The sequence below is a fragment of the Lucilia sericata genome, unplaced genomic scaffold (genome assembly GCF_015586225.1).
Source record: "Lucilia sericata isolate MDLA Ls3-8-SP2 unplaced genomic scaffold, ASM1558622v1 Contig000396F_arrow, whole genome shotgun sequence".
NCBI lineage: Eukaryota > Metazoa > Arthropoda > Insecta > Diptera > Calliphoridae > Lucilia > Lucilia sericata.
In genome coordinates this window covers 283,813-308,859 of record NW_023994414.1, presented here as the reverse complement: position 1 = coordinate 308,859, position 25,047 = coordinate 283,813, and the positions used below count along the sequence as shown (strand labels likewise).

Genomic DNA, 25,047 nt, shown 5'->3' with positions numbered 1-25,047 from the left:
TCTATTCTACTGACTTGTCTATTAACTAGGCTATTGACTAGTCTATTGTCTAGTCTATTGACTATTCTATTAATTAGTTTATTGGCTAGTCTCTTGAGTAGTCTATGGACTATTCTATGGACAAATATATTGACTAGCCCCTTGACTACTCTAAGTATTAACTAGTTTGTTTACTAGTCTATTGAGTAGTCTGTTTACAACAGACTATTACCTATTCCACTAACTAGTCTATGGACTAGTCTATTGACAGGTCTATTGACTACTCTGTTGATTAGTCTTTTGGCTAGTCTGTTGGCAAGTCAATGGACTTATCTGTTTACTAGGCTATTGATTAAACTGTGAACTAGCCAGTTGACCAGTCTGTTTACTAGTGTATTGACTAGTCTCCTGACTAGTGTATTAACTAGTGTGTTTACTAGTCTCGACATGTTGCTAAGCGCAAGACTACATTATCAACATGTTGCTAGCAACATTTTTATTTACCATCAATTTTTAGAATTTCAAAAATTTTCTTATTATTCTTCCCGTTTCTATAAAAAGCCTTTAAATTTAAACAAAAAATTACACAATTAAACTTTCAACACTTACACTGATCTATAACTTAAGTATTTAAACTCTTGTCTAATACTATTATCTAAAAACTTTTATCTAGTTCATTTTTTTTTCGTAACTTTTCCTCTAAATAAAAACTATTAACAAGGAAGTGTTTTTTTTGTTTTAGCAAAAAATTAAAACATTTGGTTGTAATTGTAAGTTAAGTTGAAACTATTTGGGTCTGTTGCAAAGGAAAAAAATGTATTTGTAACACCCCCTTCTAAAAGTGAATGTTATTAAAGTTGACCAGTCTTGGAGTTTTTTTTATGAGCCATAATTTTATCTATTTAGTACTTATCATTGTTTTCTTACTAACGTTTATTCATTAATAATTGTTTTTCTTAGTATTTGTTGTCGATTTTTTGGGACAATCATTGGTGCAACATGTTGTTCATTTAAGCAACAACATTTGGTACGTTTTTTTTAGGTTTTTTTGGAATTAAACGTTTAGTTTTCTTAAAGTTATAAAATACACTTTTAGAAATTTACAAGAAATTTAGAAAAAATTATTCTTAAATTTTATTTGCAACATGTTCTTAGTTATAAATTCAACAATGTTTATAAACATGTTGCTTTCTAAACATTATTATTCTTTTAAGTGTATTTTTGCCATAAAATAATTAAAATCATAAATAATATCTTTATAAAATATTATTAAAACTTAATGCTTTTTTTCCAATAAAAACCCCTGCAACAATATTTAAATCTTAACTTTACGTTAACACTCAAATAGTATAAATCCAAACTAAAGTTGAAGTTCAATTCAATTTATTTTCATAAATAATAGTTGTTATTGTTAAAGCAATTTCTTAAATGTTTATAAATATCTTTTATAGATTTTTATTTTTTGCTTTAAAGGCATGAGTTTGGGAAAGTATATTTCAAGGTTTCCTAAAGTGTTGTGCATAGTCTTGACTTAACTTTCAAATGCGGAAGCCTTAAGTGGCAGGTTACGTTTTATTTTCAAATTATTTGAAAAAGCCGTAAGAGGCTGGTGGGTTGGTTGATTTGGCCAAACGGTTCAAAGAGGCCAAAAAGTAGCAGTAGAAGTAGTTGATGTTATTAAACGCCGATAGTTTAATAAATGGTTGCTTTACTAAAGGGCTGAACTTGAGGTTAAAGTGATGATTGTTAAATGATTTTCCACAAAATTTATCATTAAAACACTTCAAATGAGTGAATGATTAATGAAGTTTTTAAAGTAATAAATTTGGTGAAAAGTGTTGTTGGTAGTTTTGTTTTTTAAATAAATGAATGATTTGCTGTTTTTTGTCATTTTAAGGAAAGTATGTTTTTTTTCTGGTGGATTTTTTATTAAACAATTAAAAGCAAAGTCTGGTTATTTCCCTATTGTTTAAATGTATTAAACTTATCTTGTTTTTTTTTACCATTTTAGTTAATGATCGTATTTGCCATCTGCACTTCTTTAGTTTTGGTTGCTGGCCAAAATTTCTTATTCGGCCCTTTGCCCAACAGACAAATCAATTTCAATACCTTGGATTTCCCACAACCCACACAAGTGAGAGATCCTAGACAAAATAGAGGTAAGTTGTATAATGTATTTTTTTAACTTTTTTATATGTGAAAGCTTCATTCTTTATTTATAAATTTTAGCTTTTTGAATAGCTTTCATTTGAAATTTCTTTGAAAAGTTTCTTTAGAAAAGTTTTCTTTAGTTTACATCGAAAGTTTCTTAAGAACTTTGAACAGCTTCTTTAGAGAAATTTCTCTAGAAAGCTTTGAAAAATATATTTTTTTAAACTTTAAAAAGTTTCTTTGGAAAACTATGAGAAGTTTCTTTACAAAAATAAAAGGAGTTTCTTTAGAAAACTTTGAACAGTTTCTTTACAGAACTTTAATAAATTTCTTCAGAAAACTTTGAGAAGTTTCTTTAGAAAGCTTTGAAAAAATTCTCTACAGAACTTTGCAAAGTTTCTTTAGAAAACTTCATGAACTTGCAAAGTTTCTCTAGAAAACTTTGAAAAGTTTCTTTGGAAAACTCTGAGAAGTTTCTTTACAAAAATAAGAAGAATTTCTTTAGAAAACATTTAAAAATTTCTTCAGAAAACTTTGAGAAATTTCTTTAGAGAACATTGAAAAATTTCTTTTGAAAAATTTCTCTAGAAAACTTTAAAAATTCTTTTGTAAAACTATGAACAGTTTTTAGAAAACCCTGAGAAGTTTTTTTACAAAAATAAGAAGATTTTCTTTAGAAAACTTTAAGCAGCTTAATTAGAAAACTTTGATATGTTTCTTAGAAAACTTTGAGAAGTTCCTTAGAAATCTGTAAAAAGTTTCTTAGGAAAAAGTTTAGTTTCTTTAGAAAGCTCAGAGAAGTTTCTTTAGAAAAACTCTGAGAAGTTTCTTTAGAAAACATTTAAAAATTTCTTCAGAATTCTTCGAGAAGTTTCTTTAGAGAACTTTGAAATATTTCTTTAGAAAATTTTGAAAAGTTTCTCTAGAAACTTTAAACAGTTCCTTTGGAAAACTATGAGAAGTTGTTTTTAGAAAACTCTCTTTGAAAACTTTGAAAAGTGTCTTTGGAAAACTCTGAGAAATGTCATTACAAAACTCTAAGAAGTTTCTTTACAAAAAAAAAGACAAATTTCTTTAGAGAACTTTGAAAGTTCTTAGAAAAGCTTAGAAAAGTTACTCTAGATAACTTTAAAAAGTTTATCTAGAAAACTTTAGAAAGTTTCTGTAGAAAGCTTTAAAAAGTCTCTCTAGAAAACTTTCTTTGGAAAACTATGAAAACTGAGAAGTTTCTTTACATAAAAAAAGAAAGGTTTCTTTAGAAAACTTTGAAAATTTTCCTCCAAAACCCTAGAAAAGTTTCTTTGGAGAACTTTGAAAGTTTTCTTTAGAGAACTTTGAAAGTTTTCCTTAGAAAGCTTAGAAAAGTTTCTTTGGAAAACTTAGGAAACTTATTTGAAAATATTAACTAATTTTTTACTATTATACTTTATAGGACCCGTTGTCTTCCCCCCATCTCCACCAGACGCAATTGATGAATCCAGTGGTGTGATTGTAGGAGCCTCTGGCTATGGTTTTGTGCCACCCCAACAAAGTAATTCTATTAAAAAATTTTAAATTTAAATTAAACACTCTTAACAAAAGATAAAACACAAAATTATTTAATAAAATTAACTAAATATAAAAAAGCACCATGTAGTTAGAAAAGCACTAATTTTAAAAACAAACAACCAACTCAGTGAATGAAATTTTTTAAAAGCTTTATAATAAAATAGTGCAATATTTTACAATTTATCATAATTATTATTTGTTAAATAATTTTATTTATATTTTTAATTTGCTATATTGAATAATATAATTAATTTTTATTTTATGTTTAATTAACAGCAGCAGCAGAGGTTAAAAATTTATAAAACAACATACATCCGCACTTACAAACACATATACATTAAAACAACTAAGCAAAAGAGCATCTCAAAATGTAACGGAACATTAAACGCCATTTTATAATCAAGTTAACCACACACATACACACACACTGTTATCCTTAATTATTTTTTTACATCCTACAGTGGAGTTTATAGAGCGCGCCATGTACCATTAAATTTATTAATAATTTTTTTAACAATAATAAAAATTCGTAAAATTACACCATATTAAAAGCCCACTAACAATTTTATTTATTTATATTTTTATAATTTTACTTTTTATTAAAAAAAAAAAACAACTGCAATTTGTTAATTGCTTAATTTGAAAATAATTATGCTTTAAGCAGCAAATAAATATTTTATTGCATTATATTTAGAATCAAACACCATTTACAAACAAAATTTTAAAAAATTAACTGAAACTATTTTTCTTTAAATAATTTCGAAAAAATTTACTTTTTTTTACTTTTAAACTTTTTGTAAATGGTGTTTTAAGTCGTTATTTGTTATTGCTACCGCTATTAATTGTTAATAAGTGCTACTGTCTACACAAAAAATTAACATCCACACACAACAACTTAACTAATGGTGCAAATAATTATGATCATGACTGACACTATAATCACGTCTTGACGCAAGTTGAGATCATCGTCATTATGATCAACATCGCCAACATTATAGTCAATGGATGGGTACTAGCAGTAAAATTAAAACTAAACGTGACCAACGAAAAAAAAAAACAAAACTTTGAAAAGTTTATATAGCTAACTTTATTCAGAAAAGTTTCTTTATAAAAAAACTTTGAAAAGTTTCTTTAGAAAACTTTGAGAAGTTTCTTTAAAATACTTTGAGGAATTAATTTAGAAAACTTCGAGAAGTTTGTTTAGGAAATTTACTTGCTAAATTTTTAAAAGTTTCTTTAGAAAACTCTAAAAGTTTCTTCAGAAAACTTTAAAAGTTTCTTCAGAAAACATTCAGAAGAAAACTTAAAGAAATTTTTTAAGAATACTTTAAGAAGTTTCTTTAGAAAACTTCGAAAAGTTTTTTAGTAAATTTCGTTTGAAAGTTTTGAAAATATTCATAAGAATGCTTTGAAAAGTTTCTTTAGGAAACTTTGAAAAGTTTTTTTTTGAAAAGCTTGTTTAAAAAATGTATTTATAAATCGTTAATAAAAACGCAGAAGTTTCTTAAAAAAATCCAAAAACTTATTTAGAAAACTACTTTACAAAGGTTTGAAAACATTCATAAAAACGCTTTCAAAAGTTTATTTTTATATAAAAACTTTGAGAAGTTTTAAAAGTTTCTTTAGAAAACTTAGAGAAGTTTCTTTCGAAAAGTTTCTTTAAAAACACTTTGAGATATTTCTTTAGAAAACTTTAAAAAGTTTGTTTAGAAAATTTATTTACAAAATTTTGTATTTCCAAAGAAACTGGAGAAACCCTTCTTTAGAAAAGTTTGTTTAGAAATTTTCTTTACAAAACTTTGAGAACATTATAAGAACGCGTTGAATAGTTTCTTTCGAAAACGTTGAGAAGTTTCTTTAGAAAACTTTGAAAAGTTTGTTTAGAAAATTTCTTTACAAAACTTTGAGAACATTAATAAGAACGCTTTGAAAAGTTTCTTTACAAAACTTTGATAAATTTGTTCAGAAAATTTCTTTACAAAACTTATAAAAACGCTTTGGAATGTTTCTTTTTTAGAAAACTTTGAAAAGTTTAAGAAATTTCTTTAGGAAACTTTGAAAAGCATCTTTATAAAGTTCTGACAAGTTGTGACAAGTTTCTTTATAAAACTTTGACAAGTTTCTTTAGTAAACTTTGTCAAGTTTCTTTTAAAAACTTTGGCAAGTTTCTTCAGAAATCTTTAAAAAACTTTTAAAACATTCATTAGAAAACTTTAAAAAGTTTCTTTAGAAAACATTCGAAATTTTCCTTTGAGAACTTTCTTTAGAATACATTTAAAAGTTTCTAAAGAAAATTTTAAGAAGTTTAATTAAAAGTTTAAAAATTTCTTTAGAATACTTTGAAAAGTTTCGTTAGAAAACTTTCAAAAGTCTTTGTAAGGTTTTTTAGAAATTTCTGAAAAGTTTTTCAAACATTTTTAGAAAACTTGCATAAGCTTCTTTAGCAAATCTGAATAAGTTTCTTTAGAAAACTGAGAAGTTTCTATAGAAAGCTTTAACAAGTTTCTTTAGAAAACTGAAAAGTTTCTATAGTTTCTTTACAAAACTTTAAGAAATTCTTCAAAACACTTTGATAAGTTTCTTTAGAAAACATTAAAAAACTTTGAAAAGTTTTTTTTGTAAAACTTTAAAAAGTTTTTTTTGAGAATATTTGGAGAAGATTTTATAGAAAACTTTGAAGTTTCATTAGATAACTTTTTAGCAAGTTTCTTTATAAAACTTTAAAATTTTACTTCAGATAACTTTGAGATGATTTTGATAAGTTTCTGAAGAAACTGTGAGGAGCTTATTAAAAAAAGCTTTGTCACATTTATATGGAGAATTTCAAGAAGTTTTCTAGAAAACTTTGAAACGATTTTTTTTGGGCTTCTTCTTAATGAAACAGTTGTTTTGAAAAAGTAAAACCTTTAGTGTTTATCAATCGGTTGATTTGCTATTTAGTTGGTCACGTTAAGCAAATTTTTTTAAATCACTTTGTATGTAGTTAAATTCATTTAGTTGCAACCAAAAACTTTGCATCTCTTCTCTGATATATAAATTATAAAATTTATAAAAATTAAATAAAACTGGTTAAAAGATAAACCTGCTGTAAACATAACAAATATGACATTAATTAACTTTATAAAATTCACTTAGATAAAAGAAAACACTCAAGTTTAATTTAAATATTTAACAAAATAATTACAGAGTAGTAGAAAATTCATAATAAATAAAAATCTTCCTCTTTTTTATTTAAATTAATAATATTTAATAAACAATTATTTGTAGTATAATTAATGCACTCTTAAAACTTGGTTAAATAGTTTTAATAAAATGTAACAAATTTTTATGATTTTTTTAAGTTTTAAACATTTTTCAAAGAATTTATTTTATAATTATTAATAAAATTATGATTTTTGTTTATTAAACTAAATTTTTTTTCCGTTTATTATTTTACTTATTTTATATTTTTATTATATTTTTGATTTTGTTTTATGTTTTTTTTTCCAAAATTTTGTAATTTTATTTTTTTTTATTTAATTTATATTTTATGATTTTGTAATTATTATTAAAATTTTTAATTTATTTCTTTTTAATAAATTTCAATAAAAATAAATATACACAAAACATTGTTTGATTATATCCCTGCCTGTTTCCCCGATTAATGGAAGTTGTTTAACACAAGGCTAGAGCCAAAAAAAAAACTTGTAAATATCTAAATTATTAAATTATTAAAATTAATTCTACTGTTGATCAAAATATTTCATCAATATGTTTCCAAATTCTTACAAGTCTTTCATTAGTTCTGCCTTAAATCCCGTTATAATTATACTCGAATTATATATATTCATGCACCTTAAATTTTTAAGTGCTTGTTTTTATTGCAACTAACTCTATTATTTATGAGTTGCATAAAAATTATTTACTTTTTACTATATTTTATTACTTAAACTTAATACAAGAAACATTTTGTATATTGCAACAAAATACAATACAATATGGGTGAAAGAAACTAACAAAAAACCAAAAAAAAAAAAAAAAAATTAAGTGTTTATTGGCCAAATGGTTGTTGGAAACTAAAATGAGTTTTTTTTTTTTTTTCTAATATTACACAGAATGCCAAGAAATAATTTACACATATAGTTTATTAAAAAATAAACACATATTTTTATATAATTTTTTTTTTAAATAAATTTTAAGTTCTGCAAAGATCGTCTAGAAAATAGGAAAATTATACTTAAAAAAAACTTTTTTTATAAAATTTAAGAAATTCGCACGAAATAATTTGTAAATTGTCCACTCAGAATACGTATCATCATGCTAACCTCAGACTTGCTTATTTTTAGAAGGCTTGTCGTCATGCTCTCGTTAAGGTCACACCATAGGATCTTTGTGGTTCTACCAACCGTTTCAAAATTCCAACAGTACCTAGGGGTTTTTCTCACTCTCGATGCGTCAAATGGTTTTGCGTTCGTCAGGTTAACTATTGCGAGTTAGGTAGTTAGTTAGTTAGTTAGTTAGTTAGTTAGTTAGTTAGTTAATTAGTTAGTTAGTTATTAGTTAGTTAGTTAGTTAGTTAGTAGTTAGTTAGTTAGTTAGTTAGTTAGTTAGTTAGTTAGTTAGTTAGTGTAGTTAGTTAGTTAGTTAGTTAAGTTAGTTAGTTTTAGTTAGTAGTTAGTTAGTTAGTTCGTTCGTAGTTAGTTAGTTAGTTAGTTAGTAGTTAGTAGTTAGTTAGTTAGTTAGTTAGTTAGTAGTTAGTTAGTTAGTAGTTAGTTAGTCAGTTAAGTAGTTGTTAGTTAGTAGTTGTTAGTTAGTTAGTTGAGTTAGTTAGTTAGTTAGTTAGTTAGTTAGTGTAGTTAGTTAGTTAGTTAGTTAGTAGTTAGTTCGTTAGTTAGTTAGTTAGTTAGTTAGTTAGTTAGTTAGTTAGTTAGTTAGTAGTTATGCCGACGAAAGTCCAAAGTTCCATATTTGAGGCCTAGAGTCAAATTTTTGCTACATTTCGATTTGTTATGACAGAATCGACCGGAAAATAATTTCGTTCTTTAAACCAAAGAAGTTGTACTATTTGAAATATTTGCAACAGATACAACTTTGCATGCCAATCGACTCAGAACTCACTTCCTGAGTTCGATGAAATTGGATACCTAACCTAGTCATTAGTAGTAGTATGTAGTAATAAGTACTGCAGTGTATTTTGACTGATTTCGTAATAGAGTCTTCATAAGAAGGCTAGAATCAATAATAAATATGTTCTTATTGTCAGATTGAAATACTTCAGATGGGTTCTGCAGCAAGCACATCATTTTCTTTGTTCATAAAATTCTTAAGGCCTGCAGTAATCATAGATTTGGAAAATTTTCAAGAATCAAATTCATTATATATACAGTTTTAAACTGTATATAACTATCTCTTAAGAAACACTAAACTAAATTAGTAAATTGTTTATACCTTACGTTTGCATATAAAATTATACAAAATTTACTACCAAACCTAGTTTTCCATCACAACATAATAAATGAATGATTATCATCCATTTATAAAGAAAAAACAAACGACAACTTAAACTTCAGAAAAAAAAAATAACAAAAACATGAAAAATGAAAAAATAATGTAACAAAATACTTGTTGTCCAGTTGTCCAGTTGGATTTGGTACCTACTTAAATTACATTTACATTTTTAACGCTAATCATTACTTATTTATTATGTAGCAAATGTAGAGAAGTATTTGTTTATACTGAGATGAATTTATTTAAATATTTATATGTAATTTGCTACAATTTTTGATAGTAATACGTTTTATTGCTTAACTGAACAAACATGAGAGACAAAAGAAGCCTTGTACTAGGAAAAAAACATTAAAACAAATGACAAAATCATGTGATCGATATGCAAAAAAATTTTATAAATATATAAAAAATTACTACATGATGAAAAACTGAAACATGAACAGTCGGTCAGACATGGGACAGAACAAGGAGCGAACAAATAAAATAAACAAACGAGACCCATTACAATTTCGACAAAATAACCCACCACTAGTGCAACTACAATAACTAGTGTTCACTCACGTAGTTACTCTGATTTTAAATGGTTTAAACATGGACAAATGAATTGAATCCAAGAAAATATAAATAATCTGGAATAAAATTTTCTCAAAAAAAAAGTACAGTCAATGTTTGATTTGACTCAGTGGGTATATATTTTGAAGTTATTATATGTTTTTCTTTGTCTGAATGAGTGACCAGTATTCATATTTTTTTTGTGAACAATTTGAAAGCACTTGTCGCTTCGTACATGAAAAATAAATGAAATGAAATAAACGTGATCATACAAATTGACAAAAGCCTTTGGGATATTTTGTTTTCCGGTAGTTTTAAGAGTAGTCAAGATAGCCTTTTTATATAGACATTTTCACAAATTTTTTATTAGTTTGTTAGGAGTATTTTGGGTCTATTTACCTTTGTTTGGCAAAAAAAGGAAAGGTAATTGATTACTTCATATATCACTGGTAATCTAGAATGGTAGCATTTGCTACTGTATTGTGTCAAAGTAATTTTGGTTCGTTTATCTTTGTACTGAGAAAAAAAGTAAAATGACTACTTTAAATACCACTATTAATTTGGGAATGTAGCCCAATTGTCACTTTAGTGTCAATTGGTAGTCTAGAGTGTAATCAGTTCAAAGTTTTTTTTTACCAATTTATCATTTGTCACTTTAGTGTCCACAAGTTGTATTGTTTATTAACCTTTGTAGCGCCAAGAAGAGAAGATCGGTTATTTCACATAACGCTGGTAATCTATGATGTACCCAATTGTCACTTTAGAGTCTCTCAGTAGTTTATATAGTAATCAGTTTTAAGTTTTTGTTTACATTTCATCCTCTAAATTATAGTCATTTGTTATAAACCTTTGTAGTTTCAAAAAGAAAAGTCGATTGATTACTTTACATAACACAGGTAATCTATAATGTAGCCAATTGTCAATTTAGTGTCTGTAGTAGATTATAATGTAATTAATATAAATTTTACTTTCATATTCCAATCGTAATCCTTTTCAGTCCTAAGTGGTTTTGTTCTATTTTCCAACAAATAATTCCTTTGATTACTTTACAAAACACTGGTAATCTATGATGTAGATAATTGTCACTTTAGTGTTTCTAATTAGTCAAAGCTGTAATTAGTTTAAAGATTTATTATTTTCATTCGAAATCATAGTCTTTTGTCATTTTAGGGTTCTTAAGTAGTTTTAGTTTATTAACCTTTGTAGTGTCAAAAACAGAAGTCGTTTGTTTACTTTACATAACACAGGTAATCTATGATGTAACGAATTGCTACTAAGTAAACCAGACTGTAATCTGTTTAAGGTTAAATTTAGTATTTTAAAGATTAGTTCAGTTTATCAATGAAATATCTATTCACTTCCACCTTTGTTATTCTGGTAATGAAATTCACCCAGTTCTGCTGGGTTTTCCACATTCGTCTGATTTTTTTTCTAAATATTTTCATCTTGCCAAAAGATTTGAATAATAAATGAGAAAATTTGTAATATTTGTTACAATTTTGATTTACTTTATTTTTTGTTGTAGTTGGTGTACTAAAACAAAATAAATTGTATTATTAAAATCATTGTATTTAAACTTCTAATGAGGGAAATGTTTGCACCACAGTATTATGTATATTATTAAAAAAAATCAAGAAAAAAAATCATTGTAGTTATTTTAGTTCAATTATATACAATCTAAATAGAAAATATGAAGAAATTATAAGTAATAAAAAATTTCCTTAGGAGTCAATAATTTGAAATTATTGGTAATGACTAAGCTGACCATTGCTGCATTACTTAGTTCAACACTTTTGCAATCTAATAATAGTGTGGATAGTAGTTATAGGTACACTAAAAGAAACGAACTAGCAATAGTGGGTATGTCACACGCCTTGGAAAACTAAAACAGCTAGACTTTCCAAACTTTGTACGATAAACTGTTGTGTCAATATGAACATGGGCGGACAAGAAATAATGGGCATGGTACCTCCCAAAATAAGTTAATACCGAAATTATTATATCTGGAAAACTATAAAAACTAAAGTGTTTATATTACGACTAATATTAGTACAAATGGGTAGACTAGCTATAGTGGGCGTTGGAGCCATTTTGGTACCAATATGAATATTTAAAACAAATATGGGAGGACTAGAAATAGTGGGCGTGATAGCTTCCATATAAAGATAATAATGAAATTCATTTATCTGAGAAACTATAAAAGCTAGAGCGCTTAAATGTTGCAAGAACAACTGTGACATCCTTGGAAATAGTTGTCTAAACAAATTGTCTAATTATGGGGGCGTGGTCTCTCCCATATGAATTAAATACAAACTTCGTATATGTGGAAAGTATTAAAGCTAAAATCAGCAAATTTTGTACGGAATGTGAACACCCTTTTGTTGTCATGAAAGATTGCATTATTTAAAATGCAATCCCCATCAACTTATGACCCATTCCAGTGCATTCCTTAACCTATTAAAGCCAGTGCAACCACACTACTGAGAAGGCTCTGTTGATTCTACAACAGCACCTAGAGATGTATTTGGTAATCCGAAATACCCAGCCAATAAATCAGAATCCCTCTGTATGTCAGATAATGTAACAAAGAATGTAGGAATTTCCAAAGTCAATTCGAACCCAATAATTGCCCCGACAAGTTGAGTAGAAGGCCTCAACCATAAGTCGGGTAGCATGAAACAATATGCATCCTGTTGAGATGGCAACAGCACCGAAAACTGCCCTGAAATAAAATGTCTACTACATCAGTACTAATCTCCTGTTGGGCAGAGGAGTCTTTTCCGATCGTTCACCAACTTACATCAATTCCATTCTCAGATCATAAAGGACGGTCTACGACAGGCAACTATTGAGTGTCGACCTGAAAATTCCACAACTCTTTCTGGCGACCTTCTACGCAAAGAGTAAGAGATACTCAATGGGTTCAGGAATCCAGCATAAGTTGCTCTGTCACATAACCCAGTGACATCTGTTGAGATGGCAACAGCACCAGAGAGAGAATCCAGACATATACATATGTCATTTGGATATATCAGTCCTTAAACCAACATTCTCTAAAGGCGAATTTGGGTTTAAACCCGAAGGAATCTCAACCAACCGACCAGCCAGTACAAGTCTTGCGGGCAATTGGACACCTGTAGTGCCAGATTATATGGTGCTCTGGTTAGATCTCATTTCAAATCATTCCAAAGAATGATCGGGGATACATTTGATCATCATCAGTTTATAGTCCCGGCAGACTAGAGGAATTGGTAGCACCTAATTTTCCCCGGAATATTATAATAACACTAAGATGGACATTTCACCAAGGGTGGTTCACAAAACATACAGACAGATGGACAGACAGACGGAATTTGAAAACAAACTTAACTAAAAAAGGTGGTTTGCGTAGACGGACAGTCGGACATTGCTAAACCGTCTTCGATACCTATTAGGAGTTACAAATTGTATATGCACCTTCTAAGGTCCAAAAATTTAATTTTGGATATTATGAACTGAATAACAAACTTACCCAGCAAAAACAGTGTAATGACTTGTACCTACTCAACAACTTACTTTTCAATGACTGTTTGCATTACTTAGAAGGAGTCTAGTAATTACTTACAAATAATATATTATGTAAGTATGTACTTACTTTTTACCCTGGACATGTTGTTTTCAAAATTTGCGAAAACTAATAGTAGACGCGCTGGAAGTTTCCGCTGTGGATATACCCTTCTCATGAAGGTGGAGGGTATAAAAAGAGATGTCTATAAATTCTACCTTAAATTAGAGAGAAAATTATTCTTTTTTTAAATTTAAATTGCAGAAATTAAAAAAAAAACATATGCCCAAAGATTTCTTATTAATAACTTTATTTGCATTTTTAAAGCCTGTAAACATTCCACCTTTGTTTATAGCAAAAAAAAACTAAACAAATATTTTATATAAATTGGACATGATATTTGTTTTTAGGCTGAAACTTTAGAAATATGTTTTCCGATTTAAACAAATAGAAATATTTATTTTATTTTAATATGTATTTTAAATTGTTGGAAAAAAACTTTGGAAACTAAAAAAAAAACACATGTGCATAAATTAATAGTGGGAGTTGAGTTTTCAGTTGAAAAATAAATAAAATAAAAACGTAGCCGCAGAAAAACATGTATTAACAACATCTTAAAATACTGCATAAAAAATAATACTTCTGCACCTTTTTGGTGCTCAGGCAATTGAAATCAAGAAAATAAAATGGTTTTGTTGAAAAAGAAAAATAAAATCAACGAAAATAAAAGTGAATTTAAATTTAGTTACATTTTATGTATAATATTTCTTTTTTTGCAAATTTTTATTTTGTTTAAAGGTATTTTTAGTCTTATACAAGTGCGCTCAGGCTGCTCATTCAAAAGTTTTTGGGTCATTAATCTCGAGGTTTGTTGTTTTTTTTTTTTTTTTTTTGTTTAGTACAAATAATATACATTTGTGTTGTTCATAAGTTTTAAAACTAACAGCTGAGCTGAAATTTAGAAAAAGTTACTTGAAATATTAACAAGAAAAAGGAGTATTTGTTACTCTTACTAAACTAAATACTTTTTTCCACCGGCATTTTACATGAATTTACAAAGATTTTTCAACTATAGGGAGTTTTAAGTATGAAATAATTTTTTCTTTTTGGGATTTGTTAAAGGCGAAACATTAAAAAACAATGTATGTTTACATACATTGTTTTTTTTTTTTCTATTTAACAATTTAATTAAAATTGTAAAGTGTGGTTTTATTAAAATTTATTGTTGTTTCTTTATATAAATTTTAGTTTAGTTTTGTTTTCTGATATGTGTTTGTCTAATACTTCCTAGTGGTGTTAAGAAAACAAAAGATTTAAGACACAAACTTTGTTTTAAGACAAAACCTAAAACACTTTCAAATTTTTTGTAAAAAAGCACTTTTGTATAGGTAAGTTATAAATTGTTATGGGTAATTAAACGGTATATAATTACTTAATTTAAAAATTCTTTTAAAACAACAAATTAACGAAGAAATATTTTCATATTAGTTAGTTAGTTAATTAGTTAGTTAGTTAGTTAGTTAGTTAGTTAGTTAGTTAGTTAGTTAGTTAGTTAGTTAGTTAGTAGTTAGTTAGTTAGTTAGTTAGTTAGTAGTTAGTTAGTTAGTAGTTAGTTAGTTAGTTAGTTAGTTAGTTAGTTAGTTAGTTAGTTAGTTAGTTAGTTAGTTAGTTAGTTAGTTAGTTAGTTAGTTAGTTAGTTAGTTAGTAGTTAGTTAGTAGTTAGTTAGTTAGTTAGTTAGTTAGTTAGTTAGTTAGTTAGTTAGTTAGTTAGTTAGTTAGTTAGTTAGTTAGTTAGTTAGTTAGTTAGTTAGTTAGTTAGTTAGTTAGTTAGTTAGTTAGTTAGTAGTTAGTTAGTTAGTTAGTTAGTTAGTTAGTTAGTTAGTTAGTTAGTTAGTTAGTTAGTTAGTTAGTTAGTTAGTTAGTTAGTAGTTAGTTAGTTAGTTAGTTAGTTAGTTAGTTAGTTAGTTAGTTAGTTAGTTAGTTAGTTAGTTAGTTAGTTAGTTAGTTAGTTAGTTAGTTAGTTAGTTAGTTAGTTAGTTAGTTAGTTAGTTAGTTAGTTAGTTAGTTAGTTAGTTAGTTAGTTAGTTAGTTAGTTAGTTAGTTAGTTAGTTAGTTAGTTAGTTAGTTAGTTAGTTAGTTAGTTAGTTAGTTAGTTAGTTAGTAGTTAGTTAGTTAGTTAGTTAGTTAGTTAGTTAGTTAGTTAGTAGTTAGTTAGTTAGTTAGTTAGTTAGTTAGTTAGTTAGTCAATTAATCAAAATATTTTATACTCCCGTTTAGAGACTAGTCATTTGAGTTGTTCTTTGACAAATCATAAACTGGTAGATGTACTTGTTAATAGATTTGTCCATAAACTTTTCAATAGAGTAGGCAATAAACTATTCAGTTGGCTTGTAAACAAGCTGGTCCATAGACTAGCATACACTAGTCAATTGACTGATCCATAAACTACTCTGTAGACTAGAACATTTAATAGTCGAAGATTGCTTGATGGAATCACCAGTTATCTGATTCATAAACTAGCCAACAGACTAGTTCATATATTAATAGATTTGTCTTAGACTATTTCAGAAACTAAACATTAGAATAACCAATGAACTAGTCATAAATTTATTAGAAAATTTTATTTTGTACCCGGTTTTGAAACGAGTTTATTCATTTATATTATTATTATAATTCTGTCACTTAAAAACTGTTTCATTTAGTCACTAGGTCAAACTTTATTAATCTCTTTAATAAATTCAGAAAGCGCTAGGGCGTCACCCCCATAGACGGTTTTTTTTTTTGTTTTGTAAACCAAGTGCACACGTTTGCATACAAAATAAAATTTAAATAAATACAAATGTTAATAAAAATAGTTGATTTTAAACACCTGATTTGAGACTCATGGAACTCTCAAATCCATACAAAACTTGGCTCATTAAAAAAAAACTAATATTCCGTCATTCATTTAACAGTCATAGCAATTTTAATGTATAAGGACATAAAATAAATCAAATATTTAATGCAGCTCATAAAAGCTTAATTGAAAAAAACCAACTATCAAAATTTGTAACTAATAAAGTGACAATTGTGCCAAAAAGTATAAAAAAGTACCATAACTAACCTTTCTTCAATGAAACGATTTACTATAGTTGTTTAAATAAAACCAACGATTTTAACAAATGGTCTCTAGCACGCCTAGCTAAAAATAAACATTTACTGGTTAAAGGCTTCAAGTTTAAAATAATGTTTTCTATGATTTTGCTAAAACAATATTTCATTCAATAAATCTTGCTACTCTTTCAAATCACTGCAATTTCTATGTTTAAATAACAAATTGGAAAATTGCCCACAATTTAAATCAAAAATTGAAGACAGACACCTAAGCAGCAAATAATAAACCATTGAGTTAAACTTAAAGAGCAGTTTGTTTGTCTGTCAGACAGTAAGTACCAATAACACAATAAAAATAAAGAATTTGTTTACTACAATTACAATGGAAAACAATTGCAAAGCAGTCAATATCCTCACCACCCACTACCAACCTCCATTTAGCCATGTGTCCAGTCATCATTGTAACCAGCCAATCGTTCATTTAGTCAATTTATACAACAAGAGTTGACTCTTGTTTTAACTGTCAGACAGACGTCCATCAATGTGGCATTCGTCAGATAGATTATGTTACTTTAAAATGTTGCCTCCAACGTGTTTAACCTTCGTGAAATTTTTAACATAAAATACACATATAATGTCTGGACATAAATCCCTGTAAAAGTAAATAGCAAGTTTATGGGTGTTTAAAATGGAGGCACTTTTATTGAAATCAGAGGTCAACACAAAGAGAACATGTCGAACTTAACAAATGATACAAAGCTATATACAGTTTTGACATATTTTATTCTATTCGTATGTATTGTTCATTTTTAACTTTACTCAAATAGTTGCTCTCGGCCCCTGTTGTCTGTGACAGCAGATCAATGCTTTACATTATTGTATTGATTGATGTTTAACATAAAGTGTGACAATTTGTTAACAAATTCAAACTAAACTTATTTCTTTGGCAACATTTTTCAAGATAATCGTCGTTTTAATTTAGTTTCGAAAATGACTAATCGATTTGAATATTTTTAAAGTTTGGCTAACAAGCTTAAATTAGAATACAAATTAAGTAAGTGGAGTACATGACTAATTTCTTAGATATTTGAATGTTTAATACTCCATTTAAATTTAAGAGCACTTGGATTGAGAATTTTGCCCTTAAATCTTATTTACGTTGGTAATGATGCTGATGATTTAATGGTAATAATGATGATGATGAAAATTTTCAAATTGTAAAACGGCCTCATGGTATGATCCTAATGGTAGTTAGATTCTATTGTCCATAGACTGGTCTATAGACTAACTAATATACTAGTAAATAGACTGTGCTACATACTACTCAATAGAGCAGTTTACATACTAGTCAACAAACTAGACTAGAGAATAAAGTAGTACATAGACTATTCCATAGATAAGTCAATAGACTAGATTATACATTAGACAATAGACCAGTGTATAGAGTGTATAGAGTCAGTAGATATCTCCATAGACTAGTCAATAGACTATTCAAAAGACTAGTATATAGAAATAAACTAGTCAACAATACACATACATATATACATAGTTTATTGTACAATAGAGTAGTACTTGGCTATAGAATAGCCTATAGACTAGTCCATAGAGTATAAGGATTAGATAATTGACTAATCCAAAGACTACTTCGTCAACTAATCGATGTACCAGTAAAAAGACTAGTAAGTAGACTAGTCTATATATGCTACTCCACTGACTAGTCAATAGACTAGTTAAGAAATTATTCAATATAATGGAATATAGAATAGTACACAAACTAACTCGTAGATTAGTCAATAGACTAAATAGTTAATAGACTTTAAGCCAATAGACTAGCCAATACATTACTTCTTCAAAAGACTTAAACACTAGTCAATATACTATTCAGCAAACTAGTCAATGGACTAGAGAATAGAGTAGTACAATAGGCTAGGCGAAAGACTTTTCAAAAGATTATTCAATAAACTAAGCAATATACTAGAGTATAGAGTAGTATACAGACTGTACAGTCAATAGACTAGTCAATATACTAGAGAGTAGTATAATAGACTAGTACATGAACTTGTCAATATATTAATTAAAAGACTATTCAATAGACTAGACAAATGCCCAGTCCTAGGGTTCCATAAATCGACTTTAAAATAATCAAAGAATCGACTTTTTGTTTGAAAAAGTCGAAAAGTCAAAGTCGAATTTTTTGTCCTAACAAAGTCGTTAAGTCGACTATCTTGTAAGAAAAAAGTCGAGGAATCGATTTTGGATAAATTCCTTTTGGAAAAAGTCGAAAGACGTCGAGTCGGAAAAACAAGATATTAAAAAGGTTAGAAAGTCGACTTTTCATGAAATACAAAAGTTGAAAAGTCGTCTTTTTATAAAACGCAAAAAGACGACTTTTTATAAATAGAAAAAGTCAAATAGTCCATAGACTAATCAACAAACTAGTCAATAGACTATGCAGTACTATGTATTATACTAGCGGATGTATTAGTCAATAGACTAGTCCATAGACTACTCTATAGATTAGTTAATAGACTTTTGGGTTCCATCTCTTTATACCCATCATACCAGCAAATATTCTTTCGAACCATATAATCGCCAAAGTCCTGTTTGTGATCTCGTTGGATCATCCAGTTTAAGTCCAGCACTATATGTATATATCGATATATTTTTTAAGAACCAAGTTAGGATACAAAATATGACAATAAGTTCTAGCAGTGATCTTAACTGATCGTCAATGGTTTGCTTGATAAATATATACCAAAATGAATATAAATATATAACCAATATTGACCACAAGCATATAACCATTTTGGTTGGTTAGCCCATTCGGGTATTGAGTCATCTGATCGCATATCTCTCTTAAAAACTCCTACATCAGTTTTAGGGATAGTTTGCTTATGTCTTTATTAAATGCATAACATCCTTGGTAGCCTTAGGATATAAGGCCTCCAATATCAAATTGTAATCCCTTGTGCAGGAAATTTAATTGTATCTTTTCATTGATTGCTCATTCTAAAGTAAGTACGCATTTTTTAACAACATCTTTCTCTATATCCGCTCATTATCTCAGACTTATAAAAGCTGCTTTAACTAATGTGGTCTCTCTTTATTTAGGTTAGTTTTTCTATGTTTACTATTAGTTCTTAAAAATGTTCCAATCTTTCTCTTTAAACTTTTTTGTCGATTTTTAAAGGATAAAATTTCTTTTGGGAACCTTCCCGAAGTTGTTATTTAATAAAATATTTCAAAATATAATAATAATCTTATAATTACTAAACTACTTCTAAGTAATTCATAAAATAATCAGTTATTGAAAAGTTTACTAGATTATTAATAGTAATACGTTACTTGGTAGTGAACATTTTTCTTACCTTCATATTTATTTTAAATTACTAACATTTTTTATTTAATTAATAACTAAACATTGTTATAACATAACGCAAAGTCTGACAAATTAATCATCATATTATTAGTTGGTCTTGAGCAACGTAGCATGACTGTGTAATCGACTACACACTCCATGATCTACTTTGTCAGTGTTAATTGTTTGGTTTTGGTTGATGATTTGGTGACATTGTTAATTAATATTTAACAATAAACGCATTAACTTTTACTTTAAAATTGAAGAAATAATTTCAAAGTCTTACTAATTACTTTGGTAGTTGACATTTTAACTTGAAGCCTATGTAAGTAAGTGAAACTCTTGTAATTAAAAGCATAAAAACATGTAGGTCATCAGTGATCTACTTATTAATTACTATTAGTATTACAAAGTGCTTACTTAGAGTCAGACCTTCAGTGCTTTTGTATTTTATAAGCTAAAAGTTTTAAATTGTTTTTGATATCGTGAAGTTATTTAATTTTTTCTTAAATATTCAATAACTCTAGTTAAACTTTAAATATATTATAATTAAAACATTTTTCATAATAATTTATGTAAATTAAAATATTGGCATTTAAAGTCATTCATACTTTGTGGCCATAAATATCAACACATTTTAAAGCACACTTTACTTTGTTGGACTTTTCTCATATTTGTTTGCCTTAATCTTATTTTAAGAATCGATTAAAGATAATTTGACCCACATTTAGTTCGAGCATAGACCAAAGATAACTAAAGTAATCGCTACTGTTGAACAATATGTATATTTGATCTCTAGCATACAGCGATAATAAAACGTTTAAGTAATTGACGATATGTATGTACGTGTATCTTCTTAAGCTTTTAAATAGATTACAAAATTTAAATAGGCAAACACGAATTGTAAACGCCCTGCCCAATATCATGACACACCTCAAGAAATAACAGATCTTGTATTACTCACGAAAGTTATAGAAACACCAATAAAAATCGTAAGCTCTAAAGGGGATCAAATATGATCACTTGCTCTATGTGGTACCTATTTCTGTTCAGAATTATGTTACCTATAACTTAACAAATTTAACTTTACCTCAAAATGCAAATACTTCAACAATTCAATATGTATGTAAATACATTCAAACACACATACACAAAATATTGTCTTACCAGAAATTAAAACAAAAAAACCAGTTAATTTAAAACAATTTGTTTAAAATTTACAACTGTAAAAAACACAATGCAACAAGTTGTTTGTTTTCGTTCATCTACTTCCAATTCGATCGATCAGACAGACTGTTGTCTGTTGCTAAGTTCTCTGCTACCGTCTTCTGGCGACGAAGCGTCATTAAATAACGTTGACGTTATTTATAACCAATGAAATATTTAACATCTGTTGGAAAGCTAAAAAAAACAATATTTATAAATAAAACCAATAATAAAAATCACTTTATATGTAAGGAATTAAGTAAATAGGTTTTAAATAAAAACATTTACATAGCTACAACTTATTAACTAACACTGCCCCCTCATCTTAACAATTACTAGTAAATCTAAAAAAAACAGTATCTTTGAATGTTATGGCTTAGATATCAATTTAAATATTCATAAATAGTTACGTGTAAATATTTATAAATATTTATTAACTAAAACAGATGCTGTAGTGAATGGTAACGTTTGTTTTAAAACTTGTAACAACATGCGATATTTTACATGTATTTTAAAAGTTCAAATAAAATGATGTAAAACGTAACGTATAAATTAAAAATTACTAAATGCATTTAACCCTTAAGGGAACTGGAGGTTTTTATGGGAACAGAGATTCGGAAACTCAATGATAATGTTACTTAAATTTTAATTCAGTTTTACTTCTGTTCTATTTTAGTTTAGTTCTATTTCAGTTTTAGTTCAGTTCAAGTTCAGTTCTAGTTCAATTCTAGTTCAGTTCTAGTTCAGTTCTAGTTCTAGTTCAGTTCTAGTTCTAGTTCAGTTCTAGTTCAGTTCTAGTTCAGTTCTAGTTCAGTTCTAGTTCAGTTCTAGTTCAGTTCTAGTTCAGTTCTAGTTCAGTTCTAGTTCAGTTCTAGTTCAGTTCTAGTTCAGTTCTAGTTCAGTTCTAGTTCTAGTTCAGTTCTAGTTCAGTTCTAGTTCAGTTCTAGTTCAGTTCTAGTTCAGTTCCTAGTCAGTCTAGTTCAGTTCTAGTTCAGTTCTAGTTCAGTTCTAGTTCAGTTCTAGTTCAGTTCTAGTTCAGTTCTAGTTCAGTTCTAGTTCAGTTCTAGTTCAGTTCTAGTTCAGTTCTAGTTCAGTTCTAGTTCAGTTCTAGTTCAGTTCTAGTTCAGTTCTAGTTCAGTTCTAGTTCGGTTCTAGTTCAGTTCTAGTTCAGTTCTAGTTCAGTTCTAGTTCAGTTCTAGTTCAGTTCTAGTTCAGTTCTAGTTCAGTTCTAGTTCAGTTCTAGTTCAGTTCTAGTTCAGTTCTAGTTCAGTTCTAGTTCAGTTCTAGTTCAGTTCTAGTTCAGTTCTAGTTCAGTTCTAGTTCAGTTCTAGTTCAGTTCTAGTTCAGTTCGTCTAGTTCAGTTCTAGTTCAGTTCTAGTTCAGTTCTAGTTCAGTTCTAGTTCAGTTCTAGTTCAGTTCTAGTTCAGTTCTAGTTCAGTTCTAGTTCAGTTCTAGTTCAGTTCTAGTTCAGTTCTAGTTCAGTTCTAGTTCAGTTCTAGTTCAGTTCTAGTTCAGTTCTAGTTCAGTTCTAGTTCAGTTCTAGTTCTAGTTCAGTTCTAGTTCAGTTCTAGTTCAGTTCTAGTTCAGTTCTAGTTCAGTTCTAGTTCAGTTCTAGTTCAGTTCTAGTTCAGTTCTAGTTCAGTTCTAGTTCAGTTCTAGTTCAGTTCTAGTTCAGTTCTAGTTCAGTTCTAGTTCAGTTCTAGTTCAGTTCTAGTTCAGTTCTAGTTCAGTTCTAGTTCAGTTCTAGTTCAGTTCTAGTTCAGTTCTAGTTCAGTTCTAGTTCAGTTCTAGTTCAGTTCTAGTTCAGTTCTAGTTCAGTTCTAGTTCAGTTCTAGTTCAGTTCTAGTTCAGTTCTAGTTCAGTTCTAGTTCAGTTCTAGTTCAGTTCAGTTCAGTTCTAGTTCAGTTCTAGTTCAGTTCTAGTTCAGTTCTAGTTCAGTTCTAGTTCAGTTCTAGTTCAGTTCTAGTTCAGTTCTAGTTCAGTTCTAGTTCAGTTCTAGTTCAGTTCTAGTTCAGTTCTAGTTCAGTTCTAGTTCAGTTCTAGTTCAGTTCTAGTTCAGTTCCAGTTCAGTTTCTAGTTCAGTTCTAGTTCAGTTCTAGTTCAGTTCTAGTTCAGTTCTAGTTCAGTTCTAGTTCAGTTCTAGTTCAGTTCTAGTTCAGTTCTAGTTCAGTTCTAGTTCAGTTCTAGTTCAGTTCTAGTTCAGTTCTAGTTCAGTTCTAGTTCAGTTCTAGTTCAGTTCTAGTTCAGTTCTAGTTCAGTTCTAGTTCAGTTCTAGTTCAGTTCTAGTTCAGTTCGAGTTCAGTTCTAGTTCAGTTCTAGTTCAGTTCTAGTTCAGTTCTAGTTCAGTTCTAGTTCAGTTCTAGTTCAGTTCTAGTTCAGTTCTAGTTCAGTTCTAGTTCAGTTCTAGTTCAGTTCTAGTTCAGTTCTAGTTCAGTTCTAGTTTAGTTCTGGTTCAGTACTATGGGATATCTCTAGAAAGTTATACAAAAAATCGATTAGCTGTTAACGAGTTAATTATAGTATTAAATATGCATGAAGATGAAGTAATTATTTAAGTATGCAAATTAATCTGTTACAATACACCTGTTAACTTTATTCATTACTAATTTGCATTTCCGTAATTACTGGTAACAAATAAGCTTAAATGCCCACTGTAACTAACACACACAAGAATGCTTAAAAAACTGATACTACTAAACCTCTTAGCACTTAATCGTGAAGTGCTTTGAGTCACGTGTTTGCAATAAATGAAAGTAAAATTATTTATTTATATTTTTTTATTTACAATTTCATATTTAGGAACATCATATTTTACATCGGCTTATCGATCGAATGGACCCACATCATATGCTGAATTTAACTATTATAATTTTCCGTATTTACAACGATTTACGTTTTAGTTTTAAATTAAAACCAACAATAAGAACCACAAAAACAACAAACAACAGCAGTAGCAACAACAACAACAACCATAAAGCAAAACAATCGATCAATTGATCGGTATGAAATTCTCATAAAAGCAGCCAAAAGAAGCCAAACAGCAACTAAAGACGGCTGCTTCTGAAGACAGGAGGTATGAGGAGGCAAAATAGGCGACAGTCGCTGAGACTTATTGCAAATGCAAAAACCAGTCATAGTTTTAGTATTTGTGTATTGTATTAAAAAGACATACAATATTTAGAAGTAAAAATATAATAATCATTTATTTAAATAAAATATTTTAAAATAAAAAACTTGTGCATAAAATAATTATCTTTATTTTGATTGTAAAATAGCAAATATATATTTTTAATTTCACCTTTAATTGTTTATCTTTAGTGTAATTTATTTTCTAATTATATGTATGTACATTTTCTTATGAATTTTAGCTTGTAAATTATTGTAAATAATTAATTATTTTGAAATTTTTGTGTAATTAAAATAAATAATTAAAAAAAAATAAATATATAAATGCATAATTTGTATAATTAGATTAAAGGTAGGTATTTAGAATGATGCTTACATAACATCAATATTATTCTCATTTGTCCTTAATATTAATCAAGTGTCAACCAAAGTGATAAATTATTCAAAATTTTTGAGCTCATAATTATGTTAAATATACAGCACAATAAAATATTATGTAAATATAAATATATTCACAAAATGTTATCGGGCTTGGTCCATATTTGCCCCTAGCCCCCATATAAAGCCTCTTTCAGAAAATTAGTTTTTCATCCATAAATTGCTTAAATGTATCGGAACAAGGGAATATTAAAGATAAATGCTTTATTATGAAAAATAAATCACATTTAATATTCATAACATATGGTCGGTCAAGCCCGACTATACTTTCTTACTCGTTCTTCTTTCATTTCTTTTCTTTTTCTTTTCTTTTCTTTTCTTTTCTAGTTCTGTTCTAGTTCTGTTTTAGTTCTGTTCTAGTTCTGTTCTAGTTCTGTTCTAGTTTTGTTCTAGTTCTGTTCTAGTGCTGTTCTAGTTCTGTTCTAGTTCTGTTCTAGTTCTGTTCTAGTTCTGTTCTAGTTCTGTTCTAGTTCTGTTCTAGTTCTGTTCTAGTTCTGTTCTAGTTCTGTTCTAGTTCTGTTCTAGTTCTGTTCTAGTTCAGTTCTAGTTCAGTTCTAGTTCTGTT

The 25,047-nt window shown here is 28.0% G+C and overlaps 1 protein-coding gene across 1 annotated transcript; it reads left to right on the top strand.

The window, feature by feature from the left end:
• Positions 1-1,990: 1,990 nt before the first annotated feature.
• Positions 1,991-24,346, top strand: LOC119604456 (the record flags this gene model as incomplete). Its single annotated transcript, XM_037957080.1, has 3 exons — positions 1,991-2,138; positions 3,563-3,661; positions 23,718-24,346. Coding segments are annotated over 3 exons (348 nt in total), but the record flags the coding sequence as incomplete, so codon positions are not given.
• Positions 24,347-25,047: the final 701 nt, after the last annotated feature.